Source organism: Lissotriton helveticus, chromosome 10 (assembly GCF_964261635.1).
Source record: "Lissotriton helveticus chromosome 10, aLisHel1.1, whole genome shotgun sequence".
Taxonomy (NCBI): Eukaryota; Metazoa; Chordata; class Amphibia; order Caudata; family Salamandridae; genus Lissotriton; species Lissotriton helveticus.
In genome coordinates this window covers 719337072-719348748 of record NC_136071.1, presented here as the reverse complement: position 1 = coordinate 719348748, position 11677 = coordinate 719337072, and the positions used below count along the sequence as shown (strand labels likewise).

The window sequence follows — 11677 nt, the reverse complement described above, 5'->3', positions numbered from 1 at the left end:
CCTCAATAGTAATTAATTAATTGACTATCCCCAATTGTGAAAGCGAGTTGTCTGGAGATAAGTAACCAGTGCAGGATGTCAGCCGAGTCTGCCCCTGATAATTCCTGAGAGGGGGAGGATTTTCTCTCTTTTCCTCTTGAAGTTGTTTAGTTCCTTTTTACTTTTCTTAGTCCCTTCTCTCTTTCCCCTCCTTAACTTGGTAGGTCCTTATCAGTTTTCTTTATCGATTGGGTGGGTTCTGGGAAGTCTCCTTTCTCTTGCTTCTCTTGGTCCTTTATCAGTTTTTTGTCGATTAGGTGGGTTCTGGGAAGTCTCCTTTCTCTTGCTCAAGACGCCAGTCCTATTTCACTTATTACATTAGTTGGTCCCTTCTCACTTTTTTCCTTGTCGGTTCGGTAGGGTCAGGGATGTCTTCCTTCCCTGGCTCAAGCCGCCAGTCCTATTTCAATGTCTGTGCCTCCAGGTTGGTGATTGGTGGGTTCAATTGGGTAGCGTGAGTATAGAAGTCCTATGCGGCCGCCATTTCAAGGACAGGCGAGCCGCTTCTCATTCCTCCTCTGTTGCAGTATCCCCCGTTTTTTTTCCCCTATGCCTGTACTCGGGGAGTTGCGGTCTCAGGGAGTTACCAGCTGGTGGGGCCGCCCTGGGGGTGTGAACGATCATACCTTTCTTGTCGGTCACCGAGGTCTCCCCGCTCCGCCCTCCGCGATGGTCAGTCTGTGTTCACAGGCACCGGAGCCACCGCCGATTATTCCTCAGAGTCCTCAGACCCGCTCACATCCGAGGGAATGTCCGTTGTGGATTCTCCATGACCGCTCCGCATCTGGTGATCTGCATCATGAAGGGTCCGTCGTCCGAGGAGTCCGTAGAGGGGAGTCAGCCTTGTCCACTGACCAGGTACCGGATTCTTTCCAGCGTCTTGCGTTTTCTGTGTTCGTTTTAACTATAAGTTAGCTCAAAACATCTAGCAATGGTTCCGCTTGGTCCTGGGTCGTGATTAGGGGTTGTTCAGGGATTTAATCCAGACTTGGAGATCCCTAGCCCCGGAGCTCCTCACTAGGACTCCCCACCAGCGGCCATCTTGCCTTCTGTCTGTTACTACAAGAACATGTAAAATACATGTTCTGCCCACAAAATTAGCTGCCCCCTGCCTTAGGGCTCGGTAGGCATGCCACAGGGGTGACTTGCACATATTGCAGAGGCAAGTTTGGCTTTGCCATACATTTAAATGGCAAAGTCGGGCTAAAAGTATATAACTGCTCTTCCAGCCTACAATGGCAGACTGGGAGATTTGTTTTACCCGTGTACCACCAGGGTGGCACAACCATTGCTGCAATCGCTGGAGTTAACACTAAGATATGTGCCCATATACTAGAGACTTGCAGGCAAGTTAGCCTAGGCTAATTGTGTATACCAAATTTAACATACACATTTTGCGGTCAGGCACTGAGGTCTGATTAGCAAGCATCAGTGCACTTACAAGTCGAAACCCCAGCAGCATTATTCCAAAAGCCTAGGGGGTTACCATACAAAAAGAGACATTGCCTTACAATTTCTATATTTGAATTCCTGGGAAATCGGTTGGAAACCTTTCCAGAAAGATGTAATGGAGATCAGCTTCTGCCGAAGGCTTATCAGGTTGTTCTGTTAACAAACCTTAACACACTGACGGGTATGCCCAGTTCTTCCACACAACTTCACAAAGTCTATTGCTTCCAATTGACAAAGCACAGGAACTCTGCAAAAAAGTATAACCTAAGAAACTGGAATGAAAGTCACTTCATAATTGGGGCACCTACAATTTAGTTAGTTTTATTGTAGCACATGATAGTCTATTCATCAGTTTAGCATACTCTCTTGTTAAGGGTTTATGGCAAACAATACCTGTGTCAAAGGGGGAAAACCCAGTTCCAAAAGCAGGGAATCCACCAAAGGCAGAAAGAAATTGTCCCCCTGCTCGGTTTCGATGTCCTCTCGGACCTCTTCGGTTCCCAAAAAAGTCATCAAATGGGTCCTCTAGAAAAGAAAAAAAAAACACATTGAATATATATCAAATACAAATTTGGCTGCAATCTGGATTATTAAAATGTCCACTTTGTAAAGCTTGCAGCTGGACTGGATAACCATTAATTCCAAATTGCTGGTTATATTTTTTTTAAATGTTTAGTTTTAGTCCATATAAAATAGAACATAAGGTATCTACCTATCTATCTCCACCAGAGGCATTTGGCAGTTTCTGGGCAAGGATGAAGCACAAGTTTCATTGAACAATGTTTTAGGAGGCTTATTAATTTGGTTTCAAAAAGAACATTCTACACGAAGCATGCCCTAAAAATCGCTCAGGCAAGTACATCATTTGACAACTTTGCTGTAGATGGTTCAAAATTGAACGGCAAACATCCAGGGTAAGGTCTGGCGAATGTGTATATTTGGCACTTCCAGCAATATGTAGTCGGTCAGAAAAATGACATTTCCCAGAAAGATTACATTTCCCATTCAATTGCTCAAAGAACTTTGAAATTAAAAAACTACACTGAATTGATGGTTTGAGGGAAGCAGGCATATAGGGTCCCATCCCAATCAGTCCTACAACACTTTTCCTACTGAACAACCAGCATCACGTCTGGGAGTGCGGCTGTCTAAATATCTAAAAAGTAACCTGTTGGCCTTATCAATGTCCTCTGAAACAGAGGTTAGAATTTTAATCATTCTTCAGTTTCATTGTGGGCCAAGCAGTCTGGGAGGTTTTGATCACCCTTTTTTCATGGAAAATAACCCACTACAGAGAGATGACCTGCATCCAAAATTAAGTAATTACTTTGAGCAAGTTACCTAGTACAATTTAGTTTTTTTCGTGACGCCTTGGTCTTTTGAAGAAGTCATCTCCACTCAGATTTGGATTCCTCTGAAGAACACTAGAATGGAGCTCCTTAATAAAGTTGGAATCAGATGCAGTTGCCTAGGACACCATCACAGTGCCCTCTGCACCTATGGAGTGACCAACACCAAACAACTCCATTCTCTTGGCACCAGCAGCATTGCTGTTTACTTAATCTTGAATGGTTCAAATTAGAAGGCGGAATCAAGCAACGAGTGGGATATATGAAAACTGGCAGCAAAAAAATCTGTAGTAGCATTTTATTCAACAGAAGTAGAAGAAATAAAATTACTTACCTGTAACTACAGTTCTCCAGGTTTGGAAGCTTTCTTAGATTCACACGCTTGAATCATTCCCTGTTGTCATGATGGGAGTCCCTGTTATCTTAAAAAAAAAATAATAGTAGTAGAAGTAGACTGATCGGTATAGGCTAAAAAAGGCCTAGACCTCTTAGTTTAAACTATCGCACAAGTTACTTACCTTCGGTAATGATAGATCTGTAAGAAACAGTAGTTCGTGTTAGATTCCTTACCTTAGAATATCCCCAGGCGTCAGGCTGGATCTGGAAAGTTTTCATAAGCAGTACCCTTGCGCGTCGGTAGGAGTCGTCTGCGGCTCTGCGCCAGTCGTCGGCGTCGTGATCGCCGGGATGACGTTGTCTGAGTACTTAGACGCCGCCCTCACGCGCTGACGTCAGTTCTGTACATAGCTTTCCGCGCCAGGAACGCAGAGCCATGATAGAAACCGACACTGTTGCCATAAAACTCCTCCCTGAAAGGGATGACCTTAACCCTACATATCGGTTTGCAGAACGGGGAGGATGGGTGGGGCGGTAAGGAATCTAACACCAACTACTGTTTCTTAGAGATATATTGTTACCGAAGGTAAGTAACTAGTGCATCTGAAAGAAACAGGTTAGTGTTAGAGTCCTTACCTTAGAATAGATACCCTAGCAATACCAACCCCGGTGGTGGGTTTGCGAACCAAGATCACACCAGAAAGTCCTGGAGAACGGAACGGTCGAAAAAGCCATCTCTCCAGACTTGGCTGTCCAGGCAGTAATGCTTAGCAAACGTGTGCAACGAGGCCCACGTAGCTGCCTGACAGATGTCCTGCAAGGGGACTCCCCGACCCAGGGCAGTAGTAGTCGCCGTGGCCCGAGTGGAATGGGCTCAGCCCCACAGGAGGCTCCTTTTTTGCCAAGGAATAACAGACCTTGATGCACAAAACGACCCACTGAGAGATGGTCTGTTTGTGCACCGCCCGTCCCTTCTTAGCGCCCATGTAACCAACAAAGAGCTGGTAGGCCACCCGGAAATAGCGTGTGCGATCTAGATAGGAGAGCGCACGTTTTGGGTCCAGACGGTGGAGCCTCTCTTCCTCTTTCGAGGGATGCGGAGGCGGAAAGAAGGTGCGCAAGGTGATGGACTGCCCGATATGAAAGGCTGTAACCACCTTGGGCAGGAAAGAAGGACGAGTCATCAGAATAACCATGTCCGGAAGGACAGAGAAGAAAGGAGGCTTAGAAGACAGAGCCTGGAGCTCACTCACTCTCCTGGCAGAGGTGATGGCAACCAGGAATGCAGTTTTAAGAGTCAAAAGACGAAGAAGACCGTTATGAAGTGGCTCAAAGGGAGCGCACACCAGAAAAGTCAGTACACGGTTCAAGTCCCACTGAGGCATCATGAAGGGAACAGGAGGAAACGTGTGTGATGCCTTTCAAGAATCGATTTACTACAGGGGACTTGAAAAGAGAAGGCTGATCGGGAAGCCTTAAGAAGGCTGAAATGGCCGAGAGATAGCCTTTGATAGTGCCCAGGGCAGAGCCCTGCTGGGCAAGAGAAAGAAGAAAGAGGAGAACCTCTGAAAGGGGGCAGAAAGTGGATCCACAGCCTTTGCTGTGCACCATGCCACACATTTGTTCCACCTGCAGGCGTATACCGATTTTGTGGAGGGATACCTGGCTGCCAGAATCACATCACAGACTTCAGGAGGCAAGTCAAATGGCCTCAACTGTCGACGCTCAATCTCCACGCATGTAGGTGGAGACTGGACAGGTTCGGGTGGAGGACCGTCCCCTGCTGCTGCGACAGAAGGTCCTCCCGAAGAGGCAGACGAATCGGGGGATCGACTGACATGCTGAGTAGCTAGGGATACCAGTACCTTCGTGCCCAGTCTGGAGCCACAAGGATGACTTGGGCCCGCTCGCGCCTGATCTTCAGCACTCTGGGCAGAAGTGATATAGGCGGAAAGGCGTACAACAGACCGCAGCTCCACTAGCGACGAAAAGCCGCCTTGGAAATTCCAACGCACAGAACTGATGACATTGCGCGTTCTCTTCTGTGGCGAATAGATCTAACCAAGGCTCTCCCCACTGTAGAAATAAACCTTGCGTCATGTCCGAGTTCAGACGCCATTCGTGATCCATCATGCGCCGGTGGCGGAGTTAGTCGGCCCTGGCGTTCAGAGAACCTGCCAGGTGTTGAATGACCAGGGTGACGCCCAGTGTGTTCCAGCCATGTCCATAGGCGCAGAGCCTCCTGACAAAGGGTCCACGACCCCACCCCACCCGGTTTGTTGCAGTACCACATGGCGGTGGTGTTGTCCATGAACACCTGCACTACACTTCCCCGGACAGAGGGAAGGAATGCCTTCAGTGCAAGTGGATCGCCCTCAGTTCCAGAAGCTTGATATGGAGCCGGGACTCCAACGGAGACCAAAGGCCTCTGATCTCCGCCTCTCCCCTGTGACCCCCCCCATCCCAGGAGGTACGATTCCATCACCACTACGTGTTCCAGTTGGGGAAGGGAGAGGGATCTGCCGTTGACCCAATCGCGGTCAGTGACCCATCACTGCAACTGTCTTGCCATGCTCTCCGAGATCAGGACGTGGTCGGACAGGTTGCCCTGATGCTTGGCCACTGGATCTTCAGGTCCCACTGCAGAGCCCGCATCCGCCACTTGGCGTGATGCACCAGTAGGATGCAGGAAGCCATCAGCCCTAGGAGCCGCAGCGTCAACCTGACCAAAACTCGGGACAAAGGCTTAAAGATCAGAATCAGAGCCTGAATATCCCAAACCCGCTGCTCGGGAGTATAAACCCGAACCTGCGCTGAGTACAGAATCGCTCCGATGAAGAGGAGCTTCGGAGAGGGAATCGGGTGCGACTTCGGCACGTTGATGGAGAACGCCAGCAAATGCAGGAGGTTGGCCGTAGCCTGGAGGTGGTTGACGACTGACTGGGGCGAGCCCGCCTTCAACAACCAGTTGTCGAGATAGGGGAAGACTGGAACCCCTGATCCGCGCAAATGAGCTGCGACCACCACCATCACTTTCGTGAACACCCGAGGGGCGCTGGTAAGGCTCTCGGGGTTGGGGTGTACGGACAGAAAGCTAGGGTTGCCCGGAGCCCGGCGGTGGCGTCGGGCCACGTTCCGATTCACAGAGGGCACTGTGGAGGGCTTGGACCAGGTGCCCATCAGAACGTCCATAAGGGCTTCATTAACCAGCAGCAGAGGATATGAGGAGCTTACTGGCGGCTGAAGCACCTCAGTGAGAAGGTTAGTCCTCACGACCGCAGCAGGGAGCTCAAGCGTCAAGTCCTTGGCTGCCCAGCGCAACACCACACTATAGGTAGCACCCTCCTCCGTAGCTACGGAGGGAGGAGAGATGAATCCAGTGTCGGGCGAAGTGTCCAAACCAGTGGCCTCCCCTAGCTCATCTGCCCAGTCCTGGCTCAACTGGCACTGCTGTGCCAGAGGGTCCTCAGACCCCTCCCAGTCCTCCCCTTCATCTGTGTCCTGGTAAACAGGCTGGAATGACGGAGCCGGGTCGTAGGTGAAACCCTCACCCATTGGCACCGGAGACGGCGCCGGTCCGATGCTGGACCCGGACTGAAACTGGGGCCAACATCGTCCGAGGACGGCGTCAGGAGCGACACCAATGGGGTCGGCGCCAGCGGAGGAGTCGTAAGGTCAACTGGCGTCGACCGGAATCCGGGCACGGATCCCACGGGTGAATTCCATCTGTTTTGAATTGCAAGAAGTGCTCCTCTATAACAAAAGCCTGAATTTCGCTTACCCGTCTAGCTGAGATCAGCGCCAGAAGTAAAGCCAATTTCCACGACAGGAACTTATTCTCCGCTGAGTGAATTGGTTCGAAAGGAGGTTTCATCTATTGCGAAAGAACAGTATTCAACTGCCAGGCCAGAGGTGGAGGCCTTGTAGGAGGAACAACTAGAAACAGCCCTTTGAGGAACTCTTTGATTATTCTAGAAGACCACAAAGGTGGAGAGGAAAGTGATCTTCTGTAGCGGGAAATGGCTGCTAAGTGAACCTTTGAGTTAAGTGCCAAACCTGATTTCTCTAGCTGTAAACGGTAAGGTAGGACCTGCTCTGGAGAGGACAACAGCGGATGTATACCTGCTTGATGGCACCAGATGAAGAAACTCTCCCATTTGAGGTGGTCCATTTTGTTGGTACTGTCCGCCCTTGCTCTGGCTTCGATATCTCGACAGTCCCCAGAAATGTTCAAGTGCTGGAACTCATTGAATTCAGGAGCCATACCGATAAATGTAGGTTCCTGGGACCCGGGTGTAGAATCTGCCCCTGGTTCATAGTTATAAGATTGGGCAACACTGGAAGTTGGAAGTGCGATAGAAGCAGCAGTTCTGTGTACCAGTGTTGACGTGGCCATGCTGGAGCAATGAGGATTAGTCTGTATGGCTCGAATTAATCTTCCTCAAGGCTCTTGGAAGAAGAGGAATGGGGGGAAAAGCATCAGCAATGATGCCGGACCATGCAATTGAAAAGGCATTCCCACATGACCCCTGTTGGAGATGCCAAATTACATAGTACCTTTATTTGCGATTCTGGGGAGTTGCGAACAGGTCCAGTTCTGGTGTGCCCCAGCGTAGGAAGATGTTATGCACGGTTTGCTGGTGCAGATTCCATACGCGGCAGGACGACGTGCGCCTGCGGAGTGTGTCTGCAATCCTGTTCAGATGTCCTGGAACATGTTCCGCTCTGAGGCAGATGCTGTGAACTATAGCCCATTCCCACAACTTCTGTGCTTCCCTGGAAAGCTGGCGAGATCTTGTACCGCCCTACCTGTTTATATAATGAATTATTGTGGTATTGTCCGTATTGACGAGCACTGACTAATCCTGAATCCTGGGAAGAAAAGCCTGGAGGGCTAGATGTACTGCTTTTAATTCCAATAGATTCATGTGGGATTGACTTTGAGGCCGATGCCATTTGCCGTTCTCTTGAAGATAAGCAGCCCATCCCTCCAGTGATGCATCCGTGGTAATCACAAAGGGTGCTGCTATGTGTCGGACAGACAGCCCTGCTGACAGATGAGTTTTGTCTTCCCACCACTTTAATGCCTCGAATATGCGTAGAGTTATCTTGATGTCGAACAAGCCTTTGGACTGTGGCCAATGCTTGTCCAGTTCCTCCTGCATGGGTAGCATTTTGAGGTGACAGAATGGGACCAGTGGTATGCATGAAAACATCATTCTGACAAGAGACTTGTACAGTCGGCTTAAAAGATTTTTTCTTTTGATGGATTTTGTGAGCATAAGAAGCCAGTGTTGGCAATCCTCCGCAGGACGAGACTTTAAGCACACTGTGTCTAACTTGGCTCCTAGAAAGACATTCGTCTGCGATGGGCTCTGTCTGGATTTTCGAAGATTAAGAGTGAGACCCAGTCGTCGGAAGATAATGTGCAGGCCTTTGTAGACACTCGTGCTGCTGATTTGGAAGGTGCCTTTATCAGCCAGTCGCCCAGATACGGAAGACTTGATGTGGACGTTGCCTGAGAAACAGTGCAACTGGAGCAAGGCACTTCGTGAGAATCATGGGAGCAGATTTGAGTCCGAAGGGGGTCACTTTGAACTGGAAATGGCATCCGGATGCCAAAAACCTCAGCTATTTCCTGTGGCTTGGGTGAATGGGTATGTGGCAATAAGAATCTTGGAGGTCTAATGAGGTCATGAAATCAGACTGGTTTAGGAGTTTCAGAACCCCCAGCAATGTGATCATCAGGTCGACATTGAGGTTTCTGAGGTCCAAAATTGGTTCTTACTGCCTTAGCTTCTTTCTGATTAAGAACGGGAGTAGAAACCTCTGCGGGCAACTGGCACTTTCTCGACTGCTCCTTTCTGGAGCATGGCTTTGACCTCTTGTTGAAGTGCTTTGAGATGCCTTTGGTTGAAGGGTTGTGGTGGCATTGAAGGCTGTTTTTGGATAAATTCCAGTGTATGTACAAATTGCACAAGGCGAAGAACCCACCGGTCTGTGGTAATGGTTTTCCATTGGTGAAGGTGACTGGAAATTTTGATTGCGAGATACAAGGTTTTTGAGGGGAGAAATTGAGGAGAATGGTGTGTGGGAATTGGAGCCGGAGTCTGTACCGTATCATTGCCGACGGCCAACATCCTTGCCCACCCATGCTGATTTTACCCTGTTTGATATGACATATGAAGACTGAGGAGGTGTCATTAGAACTGGGAACTGTAAGATTGAGTATTTGAGGAGTATGCTGGGTAATGGTTTTGTTGATACCCTACCCTACCGGAACTCTGCCCTTTTCCTTGATAAGGAGTTTTCTTGAGCTGCAACGTCCCAAAAGACTTGGCGGTCTCCGTATCTGCCTTTATTGTTTTAAGGGCCTCCTCCACCTGGCTTTCAAAGAGGTCCTCTACGTCATACAGTAGGTCCAAGATCTTGTCCTGAACCTCCGGCCAGAATGGGTTGGATTTAAGCCATCCTTGCCTTCTCAGGGCTGCCACACCTGCCAACTGCCTGAAACCAGTGAAGTGGGCCTTCCATGGCAGAATCTATACTTTCATTAGATGCTCTTTTGCCCTCATGCAGGATCTTCTTTGCTTCCCCATAGCACCCTCTGATAGTTGGTCTTGATAGGGGGCTATATCTGACCACATCAGTCGATCATAGCACCCTAAGATAACAGTTAAAGCTGCAAAATCTCTGGCTAACGCTGAGAAACTAAAACAAACGCTTCCTGATTGAATCTAAACACATGCCATCCCTGTCAGGAGAAGCCGAAAGAGAGGCTGCTGGATTCTTCGAGCGGCGCTGAGCAGCTTGCATGACCACAGAATACGGTTTTGGGTGTCCTGTGAGACACGCTGGTGCATTATCCATAGCCTTGTATTTTTTGTCATGAGGTGGGAGCACTACTGGTATAGAAGCTGGGGTCTTCATGATTCCAATACCATCCTCCCAGATGTAATCAATAATTGGTATAGCCCTGACTGACTATCAAAACGGTTCTTTAAAGTCGTAAAGAAAACAGTCAGACTGTTTTGAGGGCAAAGCGAATCTTTTTACTACACGTTCCAAAAGGTTATGAAACCCTTCTATGACCTCTGGCGGAGAATCTACAGAAGGAGGTGTTGGTTAAGCAGGCAAGGAAATCGAATACTTAAACCACTCAATGCTAGGAAGTTCTCAATCTTCCCTCTCTTCATCCGAAGAGATTACTTCCTGGCAAGGAATAGACTGTGGAGTATTAGGAACTGACAACCTCGTAGGAGTGGAGCGCTGAACAGGTGACCCCATTGGAGGTGTAGAATCAGCAATAGGTCCTGCAGTTGGGAATCGCCTGCGGTAATCTCCCAGCATAAACTGAGGATCAGTGAGCAAGGCAGACAGCATTGTGACCATGTCCTACTGATACTGTTGATGTCCCATCTCAGGTTGGGCATAGTAGGCCTGATCATAATAACCCTATTCCTCCTCCTCGTCGTCATCTTGGCATTTAACATGGAAGTCTGAAGGACTATATGCATCCCCACATGGGCCCTCATTTTCAGAATTTTGCGCCTCCAGAATATGCGTGGGCAGAAAAGGAGTGATCGAACTAGGGGAAGTATGTTCTGGGGTGATTTCCACGTCCATAGGCTTAGACGAGAATGATCTGGCCACCAACGGCGATTTTGGTGACGAAGGAGTCTTCGCCTGAGAGATGGCTGCCAGTGACATCTGAGTAGTCATCAAAAACTGGGCTCAACGACAACAAGTTCGCCTCCGGTGACAGTTTCTTCTTCATCGACAGGGTCTCTGTCAAGGGGGTCCCCGGACGGTGGTGTCTTAGTTGACGACTACTTTCTCGTCGACTGTTACGTGCTCGCCGGCACCGATTTCTCAGCTGACGACGATGATGAAGAGGATGACGACAGTCTCATCGACAGAGACTTCTCCGTCGTTGGTCTTGTTTTTAAAAGACAAGAACAAAATCTTTGTCGACACCAGAGGGATGGTCGACGAAATCGGGGACAGTGTACGACGGTGGAGAAGTCGTCGACGGTGAGAGGGCCATGGAGAAAGATGTCGCTGTCCATGAGGTGCATCCCCTCATTGAGGGAGTTGACAGACCCTTCCTAGATGGCAGAGAGCTCAACGACCACTCTGAGGAAGGGTTTTAGAATGTCAATTTTAGGCCTGCAGGTGGGGTTTTGGGCTCTGATACAGTCTTTGATGGTTGTTCTCTCCTGTGAGACCCTTTCTTGGTCTCTGAAGAAACATCTTGAGAGAATGTCTTAGCACACTGGGTTCTTTATCCAAGTGCAAGGAATCATTTTCCCTTTTGAGGGAAATTCTTGAGGAGGTAGACTGCTCACTTTGACAGAGGATCAGACCTGGTTTTCATCTTCTAGAGCCAAATGAGAAGTCGTCCCTCGTGGTCTCTGGGAGTATTGTTTGAAAAAGTGTGACATATTTTACAGTCTGATGCCTTATGGGCTGGATATAAACAGTAAAGGCACTCCTTTTGA

General features: G+C 48.9%; 1 protein-coding gene across 2 annotated transcripts in view; it reads right to left on the bottom strand.

Annotated features, from left to right (window-relative positions):
- DNAJB6 (DnaJ heat shock protein family (Hsp40) member B6) overlaps nt 1–11677 on the bottom strand; it is a 451460-nt gene that overhangs the window by 320805 nt on the left and 118978 nt on the right. For both annotated transcript variants that reach the window (XM_078663269.1, XM_078663268.1), the window contains exon 6: nt 1885–2016. In XM_078663269.1, coding sequence (XP_078519395.1) covers nt 1885–2016 — 132 coding nt within the window. The remainder of the gene's footprint in view (nt 1–1884; nt 2017–11677) is intronic.